At 44.0% G+C, this 27047-nt stretch overlaps 2 protein-coding genes across 3 annotated transcripts; both read left to right on the top strand.

Moving 5' to 3' along the window:
- The first annotated feature begins 3277 nt into the window (after positions 1-3277).
- Positions 3278-26246, top strand: LOC102953087 (interferon-induced protein with tetratricopeptide repeats 1B). The gene is made up of 2 exons (XM_015536273.2): positions 3278-3357; positions 23607-26246. Exons 1-2 carry the CDS (start codon positions 3353-3355, stop codon positions 25024-25026), a joined length of 1425 nt encoding a protein of 474 aa, XP_015391759.2. The 5' UTR covers positions 3278-3352; the 3' UTR covers positions 25027-26246.
- IFIT3 (interferon induced protein with tetratricopeptide repeats 3) lies at positions 3279-15568 on the top strand. 2 transcript variants are annotated; one of them, XM_042959806.1, is made up of 3 exons: positions 3290-3357; positions 6744-6865; positions 13609-15568. In XM_042959806.1, exons 2-3 carry the CDS (start codon positions 6861-6863, stop codon positions 15071-15073), a joined length of 1470 nt encoding a protein of 489 aa, XP_042815740.1. In that variant the 5' UTR covers positions 3290-3357; positions 6744-6860; the 3' UTR covers positions 15074-15568. The 2 variants fall into 2 exon arrangements, with proteins under 2 accessions (XP_007079339.2, XP_042815740.1); XM_007079277.3 differs by lacking the exon at positions 6744-6865 and having other exon boundaries at positions 3279-3357.
- Positions 26247-27047: the final 801 nt, after the last annotated feature.

The raw sequence follows: 27047 nt of genomic DNA on the forward strand, positions 1-27047 counted from the left end.
CTTGGAACGTTCTCCAGAATAGATTACATATTAGGCCATAAAACCAGCTTTAATCAGTTTAAGAAGACTGAAATCATACCATGAATCTTTTCCAACCACAACGGTATGAGACTAGAAATTAATCACAAGAAAAATACAGGAAAAAACACAAACATGTGGAGAGTAAATAATATGACACTAGACAATGAATGGGTGAGCAAAGAGATTTTAAGAAGAGATAAAAAAAATACGTGGAGACAAATGAAAGTGAAAACACAATGGTCCAAAATCTTTGGGACAAAATGAAAGCAGTTCTAAGAGAGAAGTATATAGAAATACAGGCCTACCTCAAAATATAAGAAAAAAACCCAAACAATCTAACCTTAGGCCTAAAGGAACTGGAAAAACAAACAAACCCAAGGTGAGTAGAAGAAAGGGAATAATAAAGATCAGAGAAGAAATAAATGACACAAAAGCTAAAACAATAATAGAGAAAATCAATGAAACTGAATAGTTGGTTCTTTGAAAAGATAAACAAAATTGACAAACCCTTAACCAGACTCATCAAGAAAAAAAGAGAAAGGACCCAAATAAATAAAAACAGAAATGAGAGAGGAGAAGTAACAACTAACACCGCAGAAATACCAAGGATTATAATAGAAGAGTATAAAAAATTATATGCCAACAAACTGGACAACCTAGAAAAAATGGATAAGTTGAATTGGTAATCAGAAAACTACAAAAAGATAAAAGTCCAGGACCAGATGGATTCACAGGGGAATTCTAACAGACATTTAACAAATGTTATTATTCCTATTCTCCTCAAATTATTCCAAAAAATAGAAGAGAAAGGAAAGCTTCCAAATACATTCTATGAAGGCAGCATTACATTGATACCAAAAACAGACAAAGATACCACAAAAAAAGAAAACTACAGGCCAATATCACTCATGAACACAGAAGCAAAAATCCTCAACAAAATATTAGCAAACTGCCTACAATAATAAATTAAAAAGATTGTTCACCATGATCAGGTGGCATTTATTCCAGGAATGTACGGATACTTCGATATTCACAAATAAATTAGCACCATACACCACACCAACAAAATGAAGAACAAAAATCATCTGACCATCTCAACAGGAACAAGACAGGGATGTCCACTCTCCCCAGTTTTGTTCAACATAGTACTGGAAGTCCTAGCCACAGCAATCAGACAAGTAAAAGAAATAAGAGGCATCCATGTTGGTAAAGAAGTTAAACTGTCACTATTTGCAGACAACATGATACTATACACAGAAAATCCTAAAGACTTCACCAAAAAACTACTAAAAGCAATAAACAAATTCAGTAAAGTGGCAGGATACAAAATTATTACTCAGAAATGGGTAGCTTTTCTATACACTAATAACAAAGTAGCAGAAAGGGAAATTAAAAAACAAAACAAAACATCTACAGTTGCACCAAAAATAATAAAATACCAAGGAATAAGCTTAACCAAAGAGGTGAAAGACCCATACTCCAAAAACTACAAAACACTGATGAAAGAAATTGAAGATGACACAAACAAATGGAAAAATATCCCATGCTCATGGATTGGAAGAATTAATATTGTTAAAATGTCCATATTACCCAAAGCAATCTACAGATTCAATGCATTCCCTATCAAAATACCACCAGCATTGTTCACAAAACTAAAACAAATATTATATTATAGAACCACAAAAAGACTCCAAATAACCAAAGCAATCCTGAGAACGAACAAAGCGTGAGGTAGCACAATACCAGATTTCAAGATCTAGTACAAATCTGTAGTATTCAAAAGAGTATGGTACTGGCACAAAAATAGACACGCAGATCAGTGGAACAGGCTAGGGAGCCCAGAAATAAGGCCCCAATTTTATGGTCAATTACTCTATAACAAAGGAGGCAAAATATACAATATATAAAGACAGTCTCTTCAACAAATGGTGCTGGGAAAACTGGATGGCTACTTGTAAAATAATAAAACTGAATCACTTTCTTATACCATACACAAAAATAAACTCAAAATGGATTAAAGTCCTAAATGTGAGACCATAAACCATAAAACTCCTAGAAGAGAGCAAAGGCAGTAATTTTTCTGACATGTCATAGCAACATTATTTTTAGCTATGTCTCCTACTACAAGGGAGACAAAAGCAAAAATAAACTGTTGGGACTACAACAAAGTTAAAAGCTTTTTCACGGCAAGGGAAATCAGAACCATCAACGAAACAAAAGACAACATACTGAATGGGAGAAGATAGCAGCAAATGATATATCTAATAATGGGTTAATACCCAAAATATATAAAGCACTTATACAGCTCAATACCAAAAAACCACACAATCCAGTTAAAAAATGGGCAGAAGACCTGAACAGACAGTTTTCCAAAGAAGATGTACAGATGGCCAAGACACACATGAAAAAAATGCTCAACATCACTAATTACTGAAATGCAGATCAAAACCACAAAGAAATATCAACTTACACTAGTTAGAATGGCTAAAATCAAAATGACAAGAAATAACAAGTATTGGAGAGGATGTGGTGTGGAGAAGAAGGAACCCTGCGCACTGTTGGTGGTAATCTAAACTGGTGCAGCCACCATGGAAACAGTATGGAGCTTCCCCCCAAAATTAAAAATAGAAATACTATGAGATCCAATAATTCCACTAGTGGGTATTCACCCAAAGAAAATAAAAACACTAATTTGAAGGGCACCTGGGTAGCTCAATCAATTGAGTGTCTGATTTCGGCTCAGGTCATGAACTTGTGGTTCGTGAGTTCGAGCCCCACATCGGGCTCTTTGCTGACAGCTGGGAGTCCAGAGCCTGCTGGGATTATCTTTCTGTCTGTCTCTCTCTGCCACTCCATCACTTGTGTTCTCTATCTCAAAAATAAATATTAAAAACAATTTTTTTAAGTTGTTTTGTTTTCAAACAAGAATAATAAAATATTCACTTGCAATTTAAAAAAAAAAAAAAAAAAAAAAAAAAAGCTGTTTCCTGGGACTCGCCCTGGACTGATGGTCAGATTCCTGCGAGCGCCTTCACGTTCTCTCAAAGCATCGTTTCAGAATTTTTAAAGGATGCTTCCACTGAGTTACCAGAGATTTCGACCTTCAGTCTTCTTTTCCTGGAATTTGATCAGTTTCACTTTCCAGTTCCCTTCCCTTTCACGGAGGCACTGGCTCGGAAGCAGGGAGAAAACATCAGCTGACGCGTCCCCCGCCCCCACGCCCCTTATATAGCTCCTTCAGCAGGGGCTTGGGGCACACTCGGGACGTTTCCCAGGAACGGATCAGCTTGGGGCCCAGCTTTTCAGAACGGAAGAGGAGCAGGTTGCAGACATGAGGTCAGTGACATAGAAATGCGTAAGCGCCCCTCCCCCGATCTTGAATGCAAATTGTAAACGGAGCTGCTGGGTGCAGGCAGGGTCCTGTGTTGTCCCGCGGCTTTTGGATGAACCGTGCGTTTATCGGTGTGGGCGCCTTTTATTTCCGGGTCTTTTCCCCGGAGTACACACACTGAGGCTTCCGGAGCTTCTAGAACCGCTCCTCCAGCTGGGAGCCCAGAAGAGGGAGGGCTCAGCAGGAGTGTTAGACCCGCTCAAGCACAGTTTGTGGATTCCAAGTTGGAGCTGGGAGGAGTGATGGAATTACTCTTTATGGGCTTTTTTGTTGTTGTTGTTTTCTTTGCAACGACTGAGAGGCTTTTTTTCTTGTCGTTTTAAAAAGAAGCATTTCTTTTCAGCAGATATTATTAAAGATGGAATTGGTAGTACAAACTCCACTCGTGTGTTGAGGAATTTTGCCCTGAAACGTTGGGTCAGTTCGAGGTGGGAAGTGGAAGAAATAATTCTTCCATGTGGGCATTTTTCCATTTCTTATATCAAAACAAAACCAGAAGCATAGAGTGTGTTTTTATTTCTGTGATGAGAGCTGGGGAGCAGCAAACAATTTGCTCTTCAAAACAGAATGACCTAATCTCTTTTTTAATAACAATCTAATCTCTAGTGATGGAAAGCAGGTCGGTGGCTGCCTGGGATGGTGGAGGGGGCTGGGGCTGGGTAGGAAGCAGAGTGGGGAATCTTTGGGAATGATGTCAATAGTCTGTAGGGAGATAGTGGTGCTCGTTGCTTGTCAAAGCTCAAAGCTCATCAAACTCTACACTTAAAATGTGTGCATCTTATTGTATGTAAAGTATAACCTTAGCGAATTTGGGTTTTTGTTGGTTTTTTCGTTAAAGCATGTGAACATGCTTAAGTTCTGCCATTAGAGCCTCAGGAAAGATAGAGTTGAGAGAAGAAGAAGCCATTTTCACTCAAACACCAAGGGGAGGGAGGATCCCAGTGACCACACCCTGGGAAAGTCCCCAGGGCTCCTTTTCGGGAATGGGCCAGGTAAGAGGAAGTCACTGCCAAGTGCCTCAGGTTACCCTTTGCTGTGTAACAGGTTCCAAGTTATATATGTGTCTCCATGAGTGGGGTTAACCAGAAAGCCTGGCCCTGCCCAGCGCCCTGTTAGCCAGTTTGCCCCAAGAGGTTTTACAGTGGCCTGTGCTTAGGTGTGTCCAGAGTCACTGACTTGAGGAAGTCTGGGGGGCGGGGGTGGTAAGGGGTTTTCTGGACTCTGCTGGACCGGTGCCCACATCAAGTTGCCCTGTTCCCAGAGGCTATATAGGGCCAGGGCCAGGTGGGTCTGCTCCTCCCTGGCAGGACTAAAAATTGCCAAAGGGGAAAAACCACCTGGGGAAACACCTGCTATCTTCGGGCTGGCTGATGGGCACCCTCCTCTGCCCCACTCACTGAGGAACTCCGTTGCTGCCCCGTGCACTAAAACTTCTTTTAAAATTGTAACACTAATAGACCAGCGATTGTGAGGGTAACTCTTTCTGCGTGGTCAGCAGCTGGTAGTGCGCTCTGTCGAGGGCTTTCCGTGTGTTATTTCATATCACCTTCCCAATAGCCCTAGGAAGGAAGAACTGTGATTTTTATCAGCCTCATTTTCTATTGTTTATGAATGTAATTTATTGTCAAATTGACTTACATACAACACCCAGGGCTCCTCCCAACAAGTGCCCTCCTCAATGCCCATCACCCATTTTCCCCTCTCCTCCATCCCCCATCAACCCTCAGTTTGTTCTCTGTATTTAAGAGTCTCTTGTGCTTTGCCTCCCTCCCTCTCTGTAACTATTTTTCCCCCTCCCTTCCCCCATGGTCTTCTGTTAAGTTTCTCAAGATCCACATCTTGAGTGGAACATATAAAACATATAAAATCTGTCTTTCTCTGCCTGACTTATTTCACTTAGCACAATACCCTCCAGTTCCATCCATGTTGCTGCAAATGACATGATTTCATCCTTTCTCATTGCCAAGTAGTATTCCATTGTATATATAAACCACATCTTCTTTATCCATTCATCAGTTCGTGGACATTTAGGCTCTTTCCATAATTTGGCTATTTTTGGAAGTGCTGTTGTAAACATTGGGGTACAAGTGCCCCTACGCATCAGCACTCCTGTATCCCTTGGGTAAATTCCTAGTAGTGCTATGGCTGGGTCGTAAGGTAGTTCTATTTTTAATTTTTTGAGGAACCTTCACACTGTTTTCTAGAGTGGCTGCACCAGTTTGCATTCCCACCAACAAACAGGACAACCTGGAAGAAATGGACAAAATCCTACACACCCACACACTACCAAAGCTCAAACAGGAAGAAATAGAAAATTTGAACAGACCCATAACTAGTGAAGAAATTGAATCAGTTATAAAAAGTCTCCCAACAAATAAGAGTCCTGGGCCAGATGGCTTCCCAGGGGAATTCTACCAGACATTTAAAGCAGAGTTAATACCTATCCTTCTCAAGCTGTTCCAAAAAATAGAAATGGAAAGAAAACTTCCAGACTTAGTCTCACTTTCTAGATGAGGAAAATGAGGCTCAGCAGCCAAGAGAGTAGGTGTCAGAGCAGAGTCCTTAGTGAGGTACCAAACTCTAGGGCCGAGCATCTTCTAATTCTGTGGACCAAATCCAAGAGGGTGGAGGGTCTTAATGCTTTTAATTGTGCTCACACTAGAGACAAGGGGCAGGAGTTAAAGGACTGGGCCTTCGAGATCCCTATTTGGAGAATGAGGACCACTCTCTTTGATGGAAACTCTTGGAGTGCACAGAGCCACACATTAGAGGAAGGTAAAAGCAGACCTCCCCAAGGCATAGTTTCCTACAATTTGGATGGAAGGAAAAAGGAAGATCATTCAGGACCATTTCCTCATAAGGAAATGAGGCTAAATAATGTGATTCCAGAAATATTCCAGACTAAGTCAAAGAGGTAACAGAACTCCAGGTATCTTGTGGTCATTTTCCTCTCTTCTAGATTGTCTGCCTCGCTCTTTGATATGCTACATTATCTCTGACAAGTAAGTGGGAAACTGCTTTTCAAAATCCCTCTAGAATAGTGCTTCTCAAAATGCGGGACAGGGGCTCCTCCAGGTACACAATTTCCCTGGTGCTTGTATGAATGCAGATTCCTGAGCCCGAGCCCACACCCAGATTTCAACAGAAGCTCTGAGAATAGGGCCTACATATATACGTATAATGCCTTTTTCCAAACCCTCAGTGTGTGTGGAACCCTGTTCCTGGTGGGAATGACCTCAGCTCTGACAATTAGGTTTCAGTTTCTCCTCAGTGGGAATCCTGATAGCATTGTATTGGTCTCATTGTCCTTTTCTGTTTGATAAAAGCATAGATCTCAGGGCTAGCTGGCATCCTGGTTGGAAGGCCCTTCAGCAGTTGCTTCTGATCCACAAGCAGAAAATAAAATCAGCCTGGACCCCAGCTTTTCAGAATTGAGGGAACAGCCATCATGAGGTAAAATGTTCCCTACTTTTCTGAAAGGAAGTTGAGAATTTCCCACAAATCTTCAGCCTTGCATGCAACTTCCTGAAGTATGTTGATGCAGTGCTTGCTTATAGATGAAATACACAATTATCTAATTTGATCATAAATCTCTCTTAGTTTTGTGGCCATTTCTGATTTACAGACACTGAGGGAAGTGCTTCCAGGAGAGCCAGGGATGGGGGGGGGGGGTGGGAGGAGAAGAGACTGGCAGGTGGAAAGGGGCAGAGGGCCTGGAGGGCACCACTGTCCCTCAGGAGAGTTCTGGAGGTCCTGGTCCCTCTTTTGTTTCTTTTGTGAAAAGACTAAGTCAGTGAATTTTGTTGTGGTTGTTGTGGGTTATTTCAAAAGTGTGGTTACTTCTCTGCTAATGACTAAGCCAGCACTGCATTTCATAATGAGGTTGCTCTTACCCAAAGTTTGCTCTTTCAGAACTGAGAAATATGGTGAAGGGGCGGAAAATACGCCACCCCAAAATGTGCTGCTTTGGCATGTGGGTTATTTTGAGCCAAAGGCAACTGAGACCCAACAGACTCAAGAAAACGTTTACCTCTCTGTTAACTGCCTGAGAGAATTTAGATACGGGCCCTGACCCCAAAGGGAGCTGTTACCAGAGATAACTTTTTATCTGAAAGACTTACATGCACGGCAGGGCAAAAGGCTGAGTATCAACCGTCTACACTCATCTTTTTGGGAATTGCTCTCCACCGCTTTGAAATTCCGGGACCCAATCTACTACTTAGCTGAAGATGGCATTTGAGCCTCAACTGCCTGACTGCCTTTGGGCCTCATGCTTTTATGGGGCTCCTACACCTACAAAATTAAATTTTTCTTCCCTGTTCATCTGTCTTATGTCAACTTAATTATTAGACTAGCCAAAGAACCGAGAACAGTGGAAGGAAATTTTTCTGAGCTGACAATGTCTACCTGACATGCCCTCTTACTGACCTGCTAGGCGCCCCCTGTGGACTATGAACTGTCACAAACTGTAGCAAATATCCTATATCACAACTAACCTGAGTGCCCAGTTAGAACGCAAATTAGCAGGCCCTGCATTCCGAAATGCAGATTGAATAGATCAGAAACAAGGCCTAAACTTCATACATATACATATAAAGAGTGTTTAGAGCAACTTTCACAAACATATACAAGCTAAATTAGTAAGTGAGGAAGCCATGGCATATGGGGTATTGGTTTTTAAAAAGGGAATTGTATTTTTTATATTTTTTAATCAGAATTATCTTCAAATGTTTTATTTTGATCTACTCAGTTAATGATGTTAACATTATCATAAATATGTAATTACAGTGACATGTGTAAATATGTGAATTAACATATAAAAAATGTAATAAAAATCCAAAGAGGGGAGTGAGGAACAGAGTGTTTCATGTACCTAAACTACACAGAAGAAAAGGGATAAGAATTGCTAAAGTAATTCTATTCTTTTCTTTCAGCTTTATTGGGGAATAATTGGCACATAAAATTCTAAGATATTTAAAGGATACATCATAGTGATTCAATATACAAACACACTGTGAAAGGGCTCCCTTTTTCCATTAGGTCAGTTATCACCTCACATACTTGTGTTGTTTGTTTGTTTATTTTTGGTGAGAATATTGATGTTCTACTCTCTCCACAAATCCCAATTATATATACAATACCATGTTATTAATTATAATCACTATGTCATACATTAGATCTTCAGACCTTATTTATCTTACATCTGAAAGTTTGTACTTTTGGCAACCTCTACCTATTTCCACACTCCACCCCCCACAACCACTTTTCTACTGTTTCTATGAGTTTGACTTTTTTTTTTTTTTTTTTTTTAAGAATCCACAGATAAATGACATCATGCAGTATTTGTCTTTCTCTGTCTGGCTTATTTCACTTAGCAAGATCTCCTCATATTCCTTCCATGTTGACGCAAATGGCAGGATTTCTGTGTTTGTTTGTTTGTTTGTTTATGATTGAATGATACTGATCAGAAAAGATGCCTGATATGATTTGAGTCTCCTTAAATTTTAAGATTTTTTTTGTGGCCTAACATATGATCTGTCCTAGAGAATGTTCCATGTGCACTTCAGAGGACTGTGTATTTTGTGCTGTTGGATGGAATGTTCTGTAAATGTCTAAGTTCACCTGGCTAAAGTGTTGTTTAAGTTTGATGTTTTCTTATTCATTTTCTGTCTGGATGATCTATCCACTGTTGAAAAGGGATAGAGCAGTCCCTTATTATTACTGTATTACTCTCTATCTCCCTTCAGGTCTATTAATATTTGCTTTATATGTTTAGGTGCTGGTGTGTTGGGTGCATAAACATTTATAAACATTATATCCTATTGTTGGATTGACCACTTTGTTGTTAATTAATGACTTTCTTTCCCTCTTTAACTTGAAGTCTATTTTGTCCAATATAAGTATAGCTGCCCCTGCTTTCTTTGGCTTTCATGGAATATCTTTTCCATCCCCTCACTTTCGTCTATGTGTGTCCTAAAAGCTGAAGGCAGCTTGTGTTAGGTCTTCTTTTACATCCATTCAGCCATTCTGTGTCTTTTGATTAGAGAATATAGTCCATTTATATTTAAAGCAATTGTGGATAGTTATAGACTTATAGCCTATAGACTATAGACTATTGCCATCTTGTTCATTGTTTTTCTGGCTGTTTTACAATTCCTTTATTTCCTTCCTTTTCTCTTGCTCTCTTTCTTTGTGATTTAATGCTTTTCTGTAGTAGTGGTGTGCTTCTATTCTTTTCTCTTTACCTTTTATGTATCTAGTACAGGTTTTTTCTTTGTGTTTACCATGAGGCTGAAATAAAACATCTTATATTTATAACAGACCATTTTAAGTATATAACTTAAAAGTTTGAATGCATACCTTTTTTTACTCCTCCTTCCCCCTACATTTTATGTTTCAGATGTCACAATTTATATCTTTTTAACTTTTCTATACATTAACAGATTATGGTGGTTATAGTTATTTTTTAAAAAAAAAACTTTTGTTTTTTAATCATTATACGGGATTTATAAGCAATTTACCTATCAAGCCAATAGTGTTTTAAAGCAAATCTCCTGGACTCCAGCTCCAAGTTTCATGTTTCTTCTTATCAAGATAACAGGACTCATGGTCCAATATACTTTTCTCCAAATCTTACTTCAAGGGGGTATCAGGTGTCAAATATATAATCAAATTGGAAATGTACAGAGGAAACCTTATGAAAAGTCAACAGAACTTAATTAAAATTTTCAATAAGTCTTATAATCATGAAGCCACTTACACAGTTGGCTCTCTTCCTGAACAAACTGCCCTTTGTTAGCATACATTCCTTAGCATGGCTAGCTCTAGCATTTGGTGAGGTGGTGGTAGGGATGGAGTATCCCTAAGTGTTCCATCTTTGGGGCTGTCTCTCAGGTTCAGGAATATAGAGGGAGCTTTTCTACTTGCCCTACACTTCATGAGCCACTGACATCTCCTGAAGCTTATGTATAACAGGATTGGAATGTGTTTCATCTTGGAGAGTTGATGGAATATGTTTCATCTTTATCAATAAGGGCCTAAAATTTTAGTCTGGTAAGATCCCTCTGGTTTACTAATATTTCAGCCTGTGTCATCACCACGGGAAAAAAAAATAGCGAGATAGTGTTATCAAACTGGTGTTATAGCAAAAACAACCAAAGTCACCTGCTATTCTGCAGGCTCACTGAGAAGTTGGATGAATACACTCTATGGCTGATAGAGTGTTCACCTATTATTTCCAGGCACCTATATCTACAGATACATTCTACCGATCTGAAACTCGTGCCTTCCTCCAATGCCCTAATTGGGAAGTCAGCAAAGTTAACTAATGCTGAAACACAGAAATGCCTTTATTATGCCTTACTTGCATAACAGTTATAAACATATTTGTTCAGTGATCATCTTTACAACTTGCTCTTAATGTTTACTTTCTAATACTGGCTACCTTGAGTTATGATCTGTAGTCCTTCAAACAGGGCAGCTAGAATCACCACATGAAGCCAAACTGGAAAACCCTAGAATGGAGATAAAAGACATTGGCATTGTGGTACTCTAGCCAGGGACCTAGAGAATGATAAAGATGGCCAGGAATAGAGGCATGCACATAAAAGGGTATCTAGATAGACAGCAACTTCCCCCTTTTTCCTTGTCTTGGGTCAATTGCCTTGCCTCTGTGTCTTTCACTATAAGGCATTTCACATGTGATCACATTGGGTCCAGAAATGGCCTAGATGAGCATTGCTGGAGAGACAGACAGAAACTAGAGCAGCAGCAGTAGTGTGTGGACTGGTGCTGGTCCTTGGGAAAGTACAAATAAAGTCAGTGGCTCCTCAGTGAGCAAAATGTATTTTGACAAGTTAAAGAACTTCCCTTTATTCTCATTATATCTTTCTTATTTCTTCAGGGATAAAAATGCTTCTTTCTTTTTGTTTTTTAATCCAGTGTTGGCAAGCATAGGTGGTTGGTGTCTTTTGGAATACATTTTCTCCCATTGTCATGATTTTGCCAAATTTAAGTTGGCAGCCCTATTTGACTCAACTTCTTTATGAAGTTGTGCTAGTCTGTGAAACCCAAAACTATGGACAACAACTGGGTTTAATGATTTCTGGAGGTTCTTAACTATCTTGTGGTGTCAAGAATCTACGAGTAGAAAAGGGGAGCACAAACTCAGTGAAACATCCTCCGAGTCCCAGGCAAAGAGTGATAGGAGAACACTTTGAGAACCTGGTAGTTTATCCAACTGAATAAGGCCAGTGATCTCCCTTGGCATCCTCCATCTACAAAACTCAGATATGTTGATTTTGCTTGTTTGTTCCTCAAAATTAATTCATTCTGTCTGGGGATCTGGCCTGTGACGGGAAGGCTGCCCCAATCAGACTGAAAGTGAGCGCCCATGGGTCTGTGTGAGTGACTGTAGGGAGATGGTGAAGATGAAGGGAAAGGGCTCAGTCTCCACAGCATGGTGTAAAACACCCCTGGGCTTCCTTCTCTTTATGTGGCTCCTTCTAACCAGTCTGTGGGCTTCTAGGCCAGAGAGAGCAAGGATAACTGACTTTACTTTGCCTTGGCATCCTTCAAAACTAACAAAGCGACACAAAGGAGTACCCCTGTAAAGGGTCATTGGATCCACCTTGCCCAGCATGTGAGGACTGAGCCCTGACTTCTAATGGAGCAGGACAAGAGATCCAGGTCTTCTCTCTGCAGTGCTCTCCTCCCACCCGCCCACCTCACCTTGCAGATCTGCCCACACAGTGGGAGGGACGTGCTCCATGGGCTCTTGCACAGAGCACAGCTACAGGCGGGTGAAGCAAGGGAGCGTGAGGAAGGTACCTCCTCTTCCGTCAAGGACGACGTAGGGTGCGCATTAGTCAGGGCTCTCCAAACAGGACCACTAGGAGATACATGTATGTCCATGTAAGCTGCTGGGAGGTGTCAGGCCCCACCCACCAAGGCTGGGAAGAGGCAGCAGGCATTTGCTAAAGGCAGTTGTTCCAGGCTCTTTCATGTGTTTGCTGACCAAGAAGTCAACCGTTCAGAGCACCACAATAGAGGAAACGCGGGCAGCCAACTATGGAGCTCAGACTGCATGAAGGGCTTTTTCTTCAGCTTCTACGTGAAGGTTAGGGCAGGATAGACTCCTGGATGGGGGACTCTTGGCTGTCCCACCATCAACTCTGCCCTGAACTGTAGTCACCGACTTCACTCAGATCATGAGTAGGCTCAAGTAGTGGATTCACAACGTTTGAACTCAACTAGTTTTTCTGTTACTTTGTCCATTTGCCAACAGTGAAAACAAAGTGGATCTTCAGCTTTATCCCCATTTCTTGAAAGGGAAGAGCCTTTATACAACCGGACATATTTTTTTGGTTTTCCTCACTGAGAATTTTAACCCTCTTTTTTCTTCTTTCTATAACAATTTCTAAACATGCTTATTTTTACCTACTCTTTTCTCTACTTTCAGTAAAATAAAGATTAAAGATTCTTACCTACTGCTGGTTTAAAATATATATGTGTGTATGTATATATTTATATATACATATATACAAAATACATGTGTATATATATTTATAGATACATACCATATTATAAATATATATTACGAATATAGTATTTATATATAGTATACTATACACACACACACACACACACACACACACACACACACACAAAATGAAAGAGATTTATTCTCAGGAATTGGCTCACATGATCATGGAGGATGAGGACCATAATCACGGGTCACTGTCCACAAGCTGCAGACCCAGGAGAGCCAATGCTGTAATTTCAGTCTGGGCCAAAGGCCTGAGAGCTGGAGGAACAATGCCATAGGCTGAGGTCCAAGTCTGAGGGCCCGAGAACCAGGAAGGCCGATGTACAGGCTCCAGTCTAAGGGGAGGAGAAGACACATGTCCAGCTCACACAGCCAGGCAGACAATTCACACTCCCTCTGCCTTCTTGTTGTACTCAGACCCTCACCAGACCGGGTGGTGCCCAGCCAACACTGGGGAAGACAGTCTGCTTTACCCCTGCCTCCTGAGTCAGATGCTGGTCACAGACACACCCAGAACTGATGTTAGACTCGAAGTCTGGGCCTCCCACAGCCTGGGCAGATTGACACACAAACTTAACCTGTAACTACATCCCAGGACGCGGTGCCTGGCAGGTGCACATCACAGTGACCGTGTCTATTTTCTCCACAGTGAGGTCAACAAGAATTCTCTGGAAAAAATCCTCCCACAGCTGAAATGCCATTTCACATGGAACTTACTTAAAAAAGATGGTATCTTGCGTGATCTAGAAGACAGAGTGTGTAACCAGATTGAATTCGTAAACGCTGAGTTCAAAGCTACAATGTACAACTTTTTGGCCTACATAAAACACTTAAATGGTCACAACGAGGCCGCCCTGGAGTGCCTACAGCAAGCTGAGGAGCTGGTCCAGCGAGAACACTCTGATCAAGCAGAAATCAGAAGGCTGGTCACCTGGGGAAACTATGCCTGGGTCTACTATCACCTGGGCAGACTCACAGATGCTCAGATCTATGTGGACAAGGTGAAACAAGTATGCGGGAAGTTTTCAAATCCATACAGTATGGAGTGCCCTGAGCTTGACTGTGAAGAAGGGTGGACACTGCTAAAGTGTGGAGGAAAGCACAATGAAAGGGCCAAGGTATGTTTCGAGAAGGCTCTGGAAGAGAAGCCCAACAACCCAGAATTCTCTTCTGGACTGGCCATCGCAACATACCGCCTGGATAGTAAACCACAGAAGCCATTCTCTGTCGATGATCTGAAGCAGGCCCTTGAGCTGAATCCCGACGATCAGTATGTCAAAGTACTCTTGGCCCTGAAATTGCAGAAGATGAATGAAGAAGCTGAAGGGGAGCGGTTGGTCCTAGAGGCCGTGGAGAACACTCCTTGCCCAGCAGATGTCCTTTGCAATGCAGCCACATTTTACAAAAATAAAGGTGATCTAGACAAAGCTATTGAACTGTTTCTAAGGGCATCGAAATCCATTCCAAACAATGGTTACCTGTATCACCAGATTGCATGCTGCTATAGGGCAAAAGTCAAACAGATTCAGAGTGCACGAGAATCTGAAGCTGGCAAGAATGGAGAGAAGATTGAAGAACTAAAGAAACATGCTATTGACTATGTGATCAAAGCTATTGAGAAAGGAGTAGATCCACTGTATGCATATTCTGATGTCACCGACCTCCTGGAAAGAGAAGACTGTTTTCAGACAGCTTTCAGTAAGGAGCTCCCCAACACTGGGAGGCTACAACCCCACCAGCACTATTGCGACTTTGAGGGGCATCATGGGAAGTCTGAAGACACTTCTGTCCAACGTGATTTAGAGGGTGTGCCCACAAGCACAAAACCAGCTGAGAAGGGAGAGATGAAGTGCCCACCACAGAACATAGCTGGAAATCAGCTTCCACAAAATGCACCCAATTCTTGGTATCTCCAAGGATTAATCCACAAGCTGAACGGAGAGCTGCTTCAGGCAGCCGAATGTTATGAGAAGGAACTGGGCCACCTCTTAAGGAACAGCCCTACCGGCATAGGCAGCTTTTTCCTGCCGTCCCCTGAGCTTGAACAAGGCAGTGAGGAAGCAGGCCGGGGCCCACACAGCCCCATTCTCAGAGCTCCCCCAACCCTGAGCTGAAACACAGAGGAGGGACGGGAGCACAGTCAGGGAGCGTGGGGTGCTGGTCTTGCTTATTGCTTTAGGGCACATCTGAGGAGTTGTTTCCTCGTGTCTGTCTCCCCTGTGCATATCAGCCACACACACTTCCCTAGTCCGCAGGTCTTATAACAAAATTAGCAGTGGAAACAGTGCTTCAGGCCTGCATGCTGCTGAGTAATTCTCAGTCTGCACTCGGTTCACCGGATAGCCCCCATTTCTGCCCTTCTTGCCAAGAGTCTTAGCTCGCCGCTGCCTGCTCCCAGATCTCCCGCCCTCTGCCCCACTGCTATCTAGCCTTCTGGACCCCCTGAAAGACCACCTTTTGACTAATCCTGGAATATTCCTTCTGTCTGACTCTTGGCTTCAGCCACGTATATATATTCCTGATTGTGATACTACAATAAATATGTATTCTTGATAGCGATGCTACAATAAACCTTAAAATTTTGACTCAGGATTAAGCAGTTGTGTGCTTTGCATGTGTGACTGAGAGTAATATTAATTCCCAAAGTTTCTCTTCGGGACACTGTCTAGGGACAATGGGTAACTGCTACAGCCATACCATACTACTGTCAACGTGCCCTTGTTAGCTAACACTCCCCTGTAGCCGGCCTGCCCTTGGCCATGGGAACTCTCTCTCTTATTCCAGTCCAGGGGCCCCAGCGGAGTGCAGTGCCCAGCCAGCAGCTTCTGCAGGGTTGCTGTGCACCCAGCAATGCCTGGACAGTTGCCCTCCTGATGGTGTGTAAGAGGTGCCAGTACTAGGCTGGCTATAGAGACAGAGATCTTCACCCGCCCGACGGTATGAAAATATTCAAGTAGTCCCTCCCAGCTGCGGAGACCCACAGGCTTGTGCACCATGCAGCTAGGAGATGTGCCGAGGACCCTGTCCACCTCTCCTCAACCCATTACAAGGCCTGCATCCGTATGCTTCTCTAGTGGTATCATCCGATTGTCTGGGTGCAGAGGAAGATTGTTAGGCACCAGATCCCAGACAAGACAGAGGGACTGGCAATCCCACCTCCTTTGTGAGTGGGCAGTCAGAAATTTGACTCTTTCCTTGTGCAGAAGGGGAATTCTGGGAAGGTGTTTCATAAGCCACATTGGCTGTAAAAGCAGCAGACTTCAGTGAGGCTGCCCCCCACCCCTGAATTATCTGTTGGCTCCAGCAAGGCTGGGAGAGCCTCCAAGTGCCCAGCAGTGAATTGCTGCCTCCTGGCCAGCCTTGGCCTGGAGCAGCCCGTTCCAGAGGGGTTGCTGGGCCCAGGTAAAGAATATTAGCATGGAAACCAACATTGAAAGCGTGGAAGAACATGGAAGGGTGGCTGGGAGTAAGGTGGAGACTGGCAACAGGTACAGCTCTGGGGTAGGTGAGGAATTGCCCATCTATATGCAAACACACATGCTCAAGGACACAAAGATTTTGAATACTGGTGGCGAAGGAGGACATTGGAAGTTTCTCCAACAGGGGTACCTGGTCCCATCCCCGGAAATTACACACAGCTGATTGACACAAGGATCGTGGCCACCTACCTACCCTGTCCCTCCATGCTCAGGGTCCCATCCACCTTCCAGATGGTGCTAAGGCTCCCAGAATTGCTGTTGATCTGTCCTGACCTACATACCTAGGCTTTGATTTATTTTGCTGCCTGGACAATTTTATGGAAAAGATGCCTCTGCACCCACAATCTACTGTTGTCTGAGGGAACGTCCACAATCTGCACTTCCTTGTGTGTGCCCCTGATCTCACACAGCCCCGCCTCTGGAGACCCAGAGGGAATAAGAAATCGCTGGTTTTTCACAGACATCCACTCCTTACTACCTGGGGCCATACCCAACCCTACCCAACTAGTAACTCGGTGGGGACTTAGAACTTCTCGACCAGTGCCATTTTACCACCTAGGCTGTGGGGCAGGCTTGACTGGTGGCCACATAGCATGTCTTAGCAGATTCTAGGGCTGTCCACAGAAGAGACAATTGGAGGAACGGAGTCTGTCTCCACAGGAGAAACCATGGACTCCTCCCCTCAGGCTTATCAGCTCCAGGGAAGCATGGACTCTGTCTCCTTTGCTCACAACTATATGCCCATTCCAGCAGTGCCTGGAATGAACTGAGCTCTCAAAAAATTTTGAACACATTGTCTCCATTGACGGCTATGACGTTGCCATTACCACCAGCTCAGTGGCTCACTGTGTGAGCTCACCTCTTCTAAAACAACTTCTCTGAATCCTAGGGGAGGGTGCTGGGAAAATAAAAGAGTAAGTGTCCCAAACTACAAAACAGTAACAATAAAAGCATGGCAGGTTTCTGTACTGGCCTCTGAACTATGTTCTAGGATCTGTGCTAAGCCCATTGCTAGCATCTAAAACCAGTGTGGAAGGTATGAGGCTCAGAAAGGTTTGGTAACTCGTCCAAGGCCACACAGCTAGAAAGAGGTATCGCTGGGACTCAAGTCCATAGCTGTATGAACCAAGACGTTCTGCTCACATGCATTTCTGTACTTTCTCACATGCTGTGTCCTCAGTCTGTTGGCACAACCAAGAGGTTTCAGGCTCTACCGTGAGGGTAGACCCCTGACTTGTGTCTCTTCCTATCAGTTCCTCCACTTAATCCAAACCCCCCTCCCCCACACTCCCGTGTGTGATTCTGGAATCTCCTGGCTTTCCATTTTACTCCTCTTTCCCACTGTCTTTTGTAATCCAGTGTCAGATTTTTTTAATTCATCCTGATACGGCAAATTCACAGGACCTTGACAGTGGTAATGCTCCTCAAGCTACATGCAAAGGAATTTAGAATTACATCCACGCAGGGCTGCACCGGCCTCTCCAGAACCACCAGCAGCTGACACAGTGAGCTCCGTTTTGTAAAAGTTGGGCCTGAACAGCCAGGATCTCTTAAATGCACGGGGAATACTTTCCTTGGACTTTAAGATTTTCCTCTGCAGTCCATTTTTTATTCATTCTCATAGGAAATTGGGAAGGGTGGAGAGAGAGCCACACTCAGCAAGTCTTGGCCTGTCCTTCCTCCCCCTTGCTCCACTAGATGGAGTGACTGTTCCCTAACTGCCTGCTGTATTGTGTTCTCCAATGAGAATTCTGGGAAGCTGGCATCAGAGTCCCCAAGATACCACCTGGGTCCGGTGATTCACTAGAAGGACTCACAGGACGCAACATACGGTCCTATTCATGGATTAGACTTATTACAACAAAAGGATACAACAAAAGCAAAATCAGCACAGGGAAAGAGTGCATGGGGTGAAGGTCAAAGAAACCAGGCACAAATCTCCCAGATTCTGTCCCAGTAGAATCAAACAGGATGTGCTTAATTCCTCCAGTATCGAATGTCACACATCTGAAGCTAGTTGGAGCCTCAGTGCCCAAGGGTTGTATCGGGGACCAGCCACACAGGCACCCCCTGCTTAGCACATATCAAAATTCCAGACTCCCAGAAGGAAAGCAGGTGTCGGCATTAACCAGATTGTTTGCACAAACCGTTTACGCACAGCAAACCAGCCTGATCAGTTAGAGAATGGTGGGAGCGTTCCAAAAATCCAAGTTCCCAGATGTCAGCCAAGGACAAACCTTGCAAGCAGGTCTTTCTAAGGATCATAGTCTAAGGCCTGATATGTTAACCCTTTTCTGTACAGTTTATGAGTGCCACCAATGACTCCACAGGCACCAGGCACCCCAGGTATCTATCCCCTTACCCTTCATTCCCAAACAATGCTTTCACCATGTTTCAGTGAGTCAGGGTCCTTCAAGCATGCAGTGAGGGGACCCACGGCCACCCTCAGGTTTGCCCATATGTTAAAAGGACTCCCAGACTCAGCATGCAGCCATAATTACAGGTAAGTTATATTATAGTGTAAGGGAAGAAAACAAATCTTTTCCCCCTACAGTACTCCCAGGTTCTCCAGCAGGGGCCCTGCAAATTAGACTGACGACAGATTAGCAAGAGAAAAATAGCTGCTTATTAACTGGTATATCCACACACATGGGGGAACTCAGGGATGCATAACTCAAAGGGGTGGATAGAACTAGAGCTTCTATAGTGCAGGGGAGGAAAAATCTTTCTCCCTCTACCCTCCTATATTCAATGGCTGGGCTCATGAGTCAGTTAGACAAGAGCCAGGTTAGTAAGAGAAAAAATAGGTTTAATTACATACATACACACAGGAGTTCACAAGGAAAACATGCCTTTCAGAGGTGCCAGATGACTGAGGCTTATAAACCATCATGCAGGGTTGATAAGTCATTGGCAGACCTAATTCCCTTCAGCTCATATTCAAACCTGACATAATGAATTTGCTGACATCATGTCAATGAATTTTTCCTTTTATTAAATTTTTTTAATGCTTATTTATTCTTTTTTGAGAGAGACAGAGAGACAGAGCATGAGTGGGGAAGGGGCAGAGAGAGGGAAACACAGAATCCAAAGCAGGCTCCAGGCTCTGAGCCATCAGCACAGAACCTGATGTGGGGCTTGAACTCATGGACCATGAGATCATGACCTGAGAGGAAGTCAGACACTTTACTGACTGAGCCACCCAGGCGTCCCATCAATGAAGTTTTCTAAGACTTCATGGCCTCTAAGACGTCTGTCTCCGTAAACATGTGGAGCCCAGAGGGGACAGAGGTCACTGAAGTGGGATGCTGTAGGGGCTGCACCAAGCACAGGACAGCCTGGAATGATGTTGACAATGCTGAACTTTACCTGAGCCCTGTGCTTCTAGACAAAAGCCACGGTCAAAAAATCTGCCCACCCCCAACTTTGGTGTCTGAGAATGTGGGGAGTTTAGCTAAGCTACTCCATGTTATTGCTGTCTCGGTATCCATTTTGTTTGGCCAAGGAGCCTGAGTGGGGCGTTGAACTAACATTAGTCTTCATGTGCAAGTACACGCCCTAGATAGCAGCCTGCAGAATTACAAGCAAATGTAGGTTCCTGATATGATATCTCCCAGCAGCCTGTCTGAGCAACAACCTTCCTGGCCTCCTGGGGCCTTCCCCTTCTGCCCTCCTCCCCTTAGAGAAGCCCCTGTGGAGCTGACCGAAACCCCACTCTTTTGAGTTTGAAGGGACCATTCCGAACCTACGCCCAGAACCCCAAAGCATTTCACTCACAGCCTATGATAAACGCTTCCTCTCTGCCTGCAGCCTGCCTTGACATCCCTATCATGTGGTGTCAGGACCTGTGAGGAATAAACCTGTCCAGTTCAACTTCTCTTGTGGTCTTCTGTGAAACTGCAGAGAAACACCCTTTTCCGTATTACTTAGATAAAACTCGGGATGGGACCCCTGTCTCCCTCTGTTGAGGCCACAGACTCTCCAGATTCTCATTCTGCTTCTCCTAAATGATCATCTGAATTATTTGTTCCCGTGATCAATCAGAACAAAGTGCCTGTACATTTAATCAGACTGACTAGAGGTTTATCAATTTTGTTAATTCTTTCAAAGAACCAGCTCCTGGTTTCATTGATCTGTTCTACTGGAGTATTTTCATTTTTGTTTTGGTTTGTTTTGGTTTGTTTTTGATAGCTTTGATTTCGGCTCTAATCTTTATTATTTCCCTTCTTCTGCTGGTTTTGGGTTTTACTTGCTGTTCTTTTTCCAGTTCTTTAAGGCGTAAGGTTAGATTGTGTATCTGAGACCTTTCTTCTTTCTTTAGGAAGGTCTGCATTGCTATATACTTCCCTCTTATGACTGCCTTTGCTGCGTCCCAGAGGTCTGGGGCTGTGGCGTTATCATTTTCATGTACTTTTTAATTTCCTCTTTAACTTCTTGGTTAACCCATTAATTCTTTAGTAGGATGTTCTTTAATCTCCAAGTATTTGTTGTCTTTCCAAACTTTTTTATTACGGTTCATTTAGAGTTTTGCTATGAAACTCTTTATTGTGGTCTGAAAATATGCACGGTATATCTCAGTCTGTTTGCACCTTTTGAGGGCTGATTTGTATCCCAGTATGTGATCTATTCTAGAGAATGTTCCATATACACATGAGAAGAATGTGTATTCTGCTGCTTTAGGATGAAATGTTCAGAATATATGTTAAGTCCATCCGGTCCAGTGTGTCATTCAAAGCCGTTGGTTCCTTGTTCATTTTCTGCTTAGATGTTCTGCCCATTGTTGTAAGTCAAAATGCCTATAAATTTAACTTGGCCAAATCTCTCTCTTTCCCCATGAGACCCTTAAGTCTGACTCACCCCCAAGGCTAAACAAGTATTGGAAGGCCAGACAATCCCTCTCAAAGCTTGGCTGACAACAAGGAAAGAGACTTCCTGATCTCTCCACCCTCTCCCTTCTTCCCTGACACCCAGTTTCTAGAAGTTTCTAGAACACCCAGTTTCTAGCCTTGTTTGCACCTCTATGTAAAGGAAAAGCCCTCTTCTGACTAAACCTTTCAGACATTAGCAGATCTTAAGATCAGAACTGTCTCCCTCCCTTATTGCAAGTCGTCTTCTTTTTTTTTTTTCACTTAATAAACTCAATTTCTTAGAGCCCTTTTGGACATATAGAAAAATGTGCAGGAAGTACAGAGTTCTAATATACCTCCCTCCTCCACACCCTCACCCCTCCTACAGTTTCCCCTATTATCAACACTTTGCATTTGTGTGTATATTAGCTCCAACTGATGAACCAATATTGATACTTTATTCCTAACTAAAGTCCACAGTTTACATTAGGGCTCACTCTTTGTATTGAGCACAACATTACCCATCTACCATTGCTCTATCATCAGAAGAATTACATCGCCCTAAAAACGCCCTATGCTCCAACAATACCACTTCCCCTAAAGCCTTGGCAAACACTGATCTTTTTACTATTCCTATTGTTTGGTTCTTTCCACAATGTCATGAAGTTGGATGTACAGGGTATAGCCTTTTTAGGATGCTTCTTTCACATAGCAATGTGCATTTAATGTTCCTTCATGTCTCCTTTAGCTTAAGAGCTCATTTGTTTTCACTGATGAATAGCATTCCATTCTGTGGCTGGACCACAGTTTGTTTATCCCCTCACCTGCTGAAGAACATCTTGATTACTTCTAATTTTTGGCACCAACAGGAGTACCAAATAAGCCAACTCACTGAGAGGAAGTGGGTATAATCCAGCTCTGCACCTCTGCTTCTTTGAGTCCGATCCCCAGGTGGTATCTTGCCTGTCCTAGGAAAAGTGAGGGGCTAGATCTCACCTACAGACCATGGAACAACTGACGATGTTCAGGGGGTATAAGTGCCAAGCCACCTGAAACAAACTCATGCCTGACCGGACGGTAAGGGCAGATCCACACAGCGAGGCCCCTGTCATGTAAAATGTCCCATTTCCAGAGTCCCAATCTGGTGGTCGGCTGGCACTTTCACAGTTACATATTCCTCTTATCTGCTTCTGCACGTTTACTGTGACTTGAGATACAAGTGCTGGTTTGGCGATCCTTCTGGAAGCCTTAGCATGTGCAGCTAGCATCACTGCACCTTTGCATAAGTAGCCTCAAAACCGCCAGGGCCTGGCCTGGCCACTGCATATCTTCTTAGGAGTATTCTCTAAGTGGGGAGCCAGCAGGACTATGATTCTTCAAAATACTTCAGCTGAAAGATTGAGAGTTAACCCAAGAAGGTGTTTTCAAGAAGAGAGAAAGAATCCTTCCTCTGTGATTATAAAGCAACCAACACCTACTGCTTTTGTTAAAATTAAATGCTCATGGATCTGTCTCCCACCTAGATGGCAAGTCACCTGAGAAGAGGAAATCTGTCATATCCATGTCCCAACAGAGCGCCTGACATGTAACTAATGGTCATTCATGGCTTGCAGACTTTAGAAATGGGTAAGGAAGGAGCTCATGGCAACGAAGGCCGCCTTGGACATGCCAACAGCTCTGGGCTGAAGCAATAATATAGAAGCTCTCTGAACAGAAAGAAAGAGACCCACACAGCCCGACGCTATCAGCAAGGCCTCGGTGCTGCTGGACAGCGCCCCACAGCCAGGACCCTGTTCCCCTGTCCCACATGCACATTACATCAACATCAGACAAGGCCACCCTGACACCATGAGAGACCAAAACAAAAACAAGGCCACTCCATAAAACATGTCTGAACACAGACAAAAAAGATGAATGCTGTCCAAATGGGTCCTACACTGACCCAACACCAGGTGAAGTTCTCCCCACATTTCCTCTGACAGCATTAGTGGTGCACTGCAACGTTGAGGAGAGAAGGGTTTTGCAGGGCTGAGGGTGGGGCTAAAATTGTTTTGACATTAGCAGAATTAATCCCTTTCAAGTTGCCTTTTAGACTACGTGTAACCTACCTGTTGGGGCCATAAAGCAATGAGCGTTTCCTCAGGGTTTTTAGGCCAACCTGCTCTCTGTCCTAATGACGCGACCACAAGAACCCAGGGAGGCAACAGATAGGGGGAGGCAAGGACACTGGAAGGTATCATTTGACCATTCAAGTGCTGGCTCCATTTCTATTAGACTGAATGCTCCTAAAAATACAAATAATTGTTGTCTACTTTTTACAGTGACGAATCAAACGGGAATCCCATTGAAGATAGCCTGGTTCAGCTGAGATGCCACTTCACCTGGGAGCTGCTAGTTGAAGACACTGAGATGCCCGATTTAGAGAACAGGATCCTGGATGAGATTGAGTTCCTAGACACCAAATACAACGCGGGCATACACAACCTGCTGGCCTACGTCCAACACCTGAAAGGCCAGACTCAGGAGGCCCTGGGGAGCCTGAAGGAAGCCGAAGACCTGATCCAGCAGGAACACGGCGACCAATCGGCTGTGAGAAGCCTGGTCACCTGGGGCAACTACGCCTGGCTGTATCACCACATGGGCAGGCTGGCGCAGGCCCAGACTTACCTGGACAGGGTGGCGAACACTTGTGAGAAGTTTGCAGCCCCCTCCTGCTACAGGCTGGACTGTCCTCAGATGGACTGTGAGGAAGGGTGGGCCTTGCTGAAGTGTGGAGGCAAGAACTACGAGCGGGCCAAGGCCTGCTTCGAAAAGGCTCTGGCAGCGGAGCCCGAGAACCCTGAATTCAGCACTGGGTACGCAATCACCATCTATCGGCTGGACGGCTTCAACAAAGCGACCCAGGTCAGCGACGCATCTTGTCTGCAGCCTCTAAAAGAGGCCATCAGGCTGAACCCAGAAGACGCGTACATTAAGGCTCTGCTCGCCCTGAAGCTTCAGGACGTGGGCCAAGAAGCCGAAGGAGAAAAGTACGTCGAAGAGGCACTGACCAACATGTCCTCGCAGACCTACGTCTTTCGATACGCGGCCAAGTTTTACCGCAGGAAAGGCGCTCTGGATAAAGCTCTTCAGCTCTTAAAGAGGGCCCTGCAGGCCACGCCCTCCTCCGCTTTCCTGCATCACCAGATGGGGCTTTGTTACAAGGCACGCATGATCCAAATCAAGAGAGCGGCAAACTGGCAGCCCAGAGGACGGGACAGAGACAATGTCCACAGACTGGTTCACTTGGCTATATGTGAAATTCAAAAGACTCTGATGCTAAGGCCCACATTTGAGTTGGCTTATGTTGAACTGGCTTACATGTATGCAGAAATAGGCCAACACACGAAGGCTGAGGACGCCTTTCAGAAAGTGTTGCACATGAAGAACATCAACGATCATCTGCAACAAGAGATTCATTACTGCTATGGCCATTTCCAAGAACTTCATAAGATATCTGTGGATAAAGCAATCACCCATTATTTAAAAGGTCTCAAAATAAGAAGCATCTCCCGCACCAGGGAAAAAATTCTCAGCGCCCTAGAGAAGTTAGCTAAAAGACATATTCATCAGAATGTACGTGTGGTGGAAAGTTTCAGCATCCTCGGGCTCATCCACAGATTGAAAGGGGAAGTGAGTGAGGCCCTGGTGTGTTATGAGAAGGCTCTCAGGCTGGCTGCTGACTCCAACACCATGGTCTGAAACAGAGGTCACCATTACTTGGTTAATGTCATAACTAAACATAGCCAACACCTTCCTGATCGCTGCTTTCAGGAACATGTGACATGCTGAAATACAAGAGATGATACAACACAGGCTGTGCTGCCTGCTGAGCGCCGCCCCCCCCCCACCATTTTCTTTCCCCTCCCGTCCATGTGTAACACATCCCTGTACTCATTGGCCAAGGTCGGTTGATGTTTTTGGGGGCACCTATCACCTGCTAGACCAACGGAAGCTCTTTTCCCTACGGCTTTGCACGGGGAAAGGGCGCATGGGTGGCTTCCGTCCTCCATCCGCCCGGTCTCCGAAACAGAGGAGTCTTAAACAGGGAAGATTTCAGCCCCTCCTGGGCCCAGCACACCGGTCACCCGCCAGTGTAGCTCTGTGCACACACCCCTGTCTCTGCAGGCGCACACACACAGGACGTCCGTGCCTTGGTCCGAAGCCACTTCCGCTGGTTGGCTCACACACTCAAAGCATGAATTCCTGGAGACAGTCATCCCGAGCCAAGAGCATGGGCTGCTCATATACACATGCACCACGTGTATCTCTCTCCACACACACTGATTCTGGAGCTCACACAGGCCCATTCCTGCGGACTTGTGCACATACACATTCTGTATTTGGAAAATTCCTGACACTGTAACCCAGTCAGAAGTTTAAAAACAAAAATTAAAAAAAAAAATGTGGCCGGGCGTGCTGACCTACCAGATCTAAAAGCAAAGCAAATGAGCAAAGATGAAAGAGAAAAGAGAAGGGACTTCAGAAGGTCACTAGAGTGTTCCAGTGCCGGTGTCCATCTCCCAAGGCCTTCCCACAGCCAAGAACTGCTGGCCAGGAAGCCAAGTCTATAACCTCATAAGAAACTCAAACATTTCGGGACACGTTTGTCGAGCCACTGGCAATCGCAAAGAATCTGTGCATTCCAAACACGTCGCTGGACGTGTACTTACCCTAAGAAAAATTAAAATGTACTGGGGAAAGACAAATAAAAGAAAAGCCCATTTAGGAGGTGCAAGCCACAAGTGACAAATACATTAATGTAGTTTTTAGGTGCTGGCCCTTGGAGTGCACCATATAATCTTCTTTTTCCCTAAGATATTTTCTCCAAAAGCATTCAGTAAAGTTAGCAACTTGGGAAGCTAACAAAGTCTTTGAGTGAGTTTTATTAGTGAGATTTTTAAAAGGTATATATTCCAGGGGCACCTGGATGGCTCAGTCAGTTAAGCATCCGACTTCTGCTTAGGTCATGATATTGGGCTCATGGGTTCAGGCCCCGCGTCCAGCTCTGTGCTGACAGCTGGGAACCTGCTTAGGATTCTGTGTCTCCCTTTCTGCCCCTCCCCTGCTTGCACTGTCTCTCTCTCTCTTTCTCAAAAATAAATGTTAAAAAAAATTCTTTTTAAAAAAAAAGATGTGTATTCTTGGGGCACCTGGGTGGCTCAGTCAGTTAAGCATCCAACTCTGGATTTCAATTCAGGTCATGATCCATCGGTTTGTTAGTTCAAGCCCCGCATCAGTCTCCGTGCTGACAACGCAGAGCCTGCTTGGGATTCTTTCTTCCTCCTTTTCTTTCTCCCTCCCCGGCTCAAGCTCATGCTCTCTCTCAAAATAAATAAGTAAACTTAAAAACATATATTCTATGTTTGGATGGAAGTAGAAAAACACAGAAGCGACTTCTATAAGCAATAGAAGGTCTGAGGCAGAAGCTTCGGGAATATAAACACTACCAAGAATTTTTTCAAGTATTGGGTAGGGATTTACTTTTGCAGGCCATGGAATTGTAAGGTTGGTTTTTCCCTGAGGGCTGGAACTGACCTATGGGGGCGGAGGGTGGCGGTCACTCAGATGATACCCGGGGAAAACAATTAATAGCAATAATTAGCACCAAAATCACTGCCCTTTCCAACTTTGTCGCTCCTAAACCAAGAATGGATTTATTATATTGAAGCAACACAAAAAACCTACTGGGGCAGGAATACTGTCTTTTTCTTGTAAACAAG

Source organism: Panthera tigris, chromosome D2 (genome assembly GCF_018350195.1).
Source record: "Panthera tigris isolate Pti1 chromosome D2, P.tigris_Pti1_mat1.1, whole genome shotgun sequence".
In the NCBI taxonomy this organism is placed as follows: domain Eukaryota; kingdom Metazoa; phylum Chordata; class Mammalia; order Carnivora; family Felidae; genus Panthera; species Panthera tigris.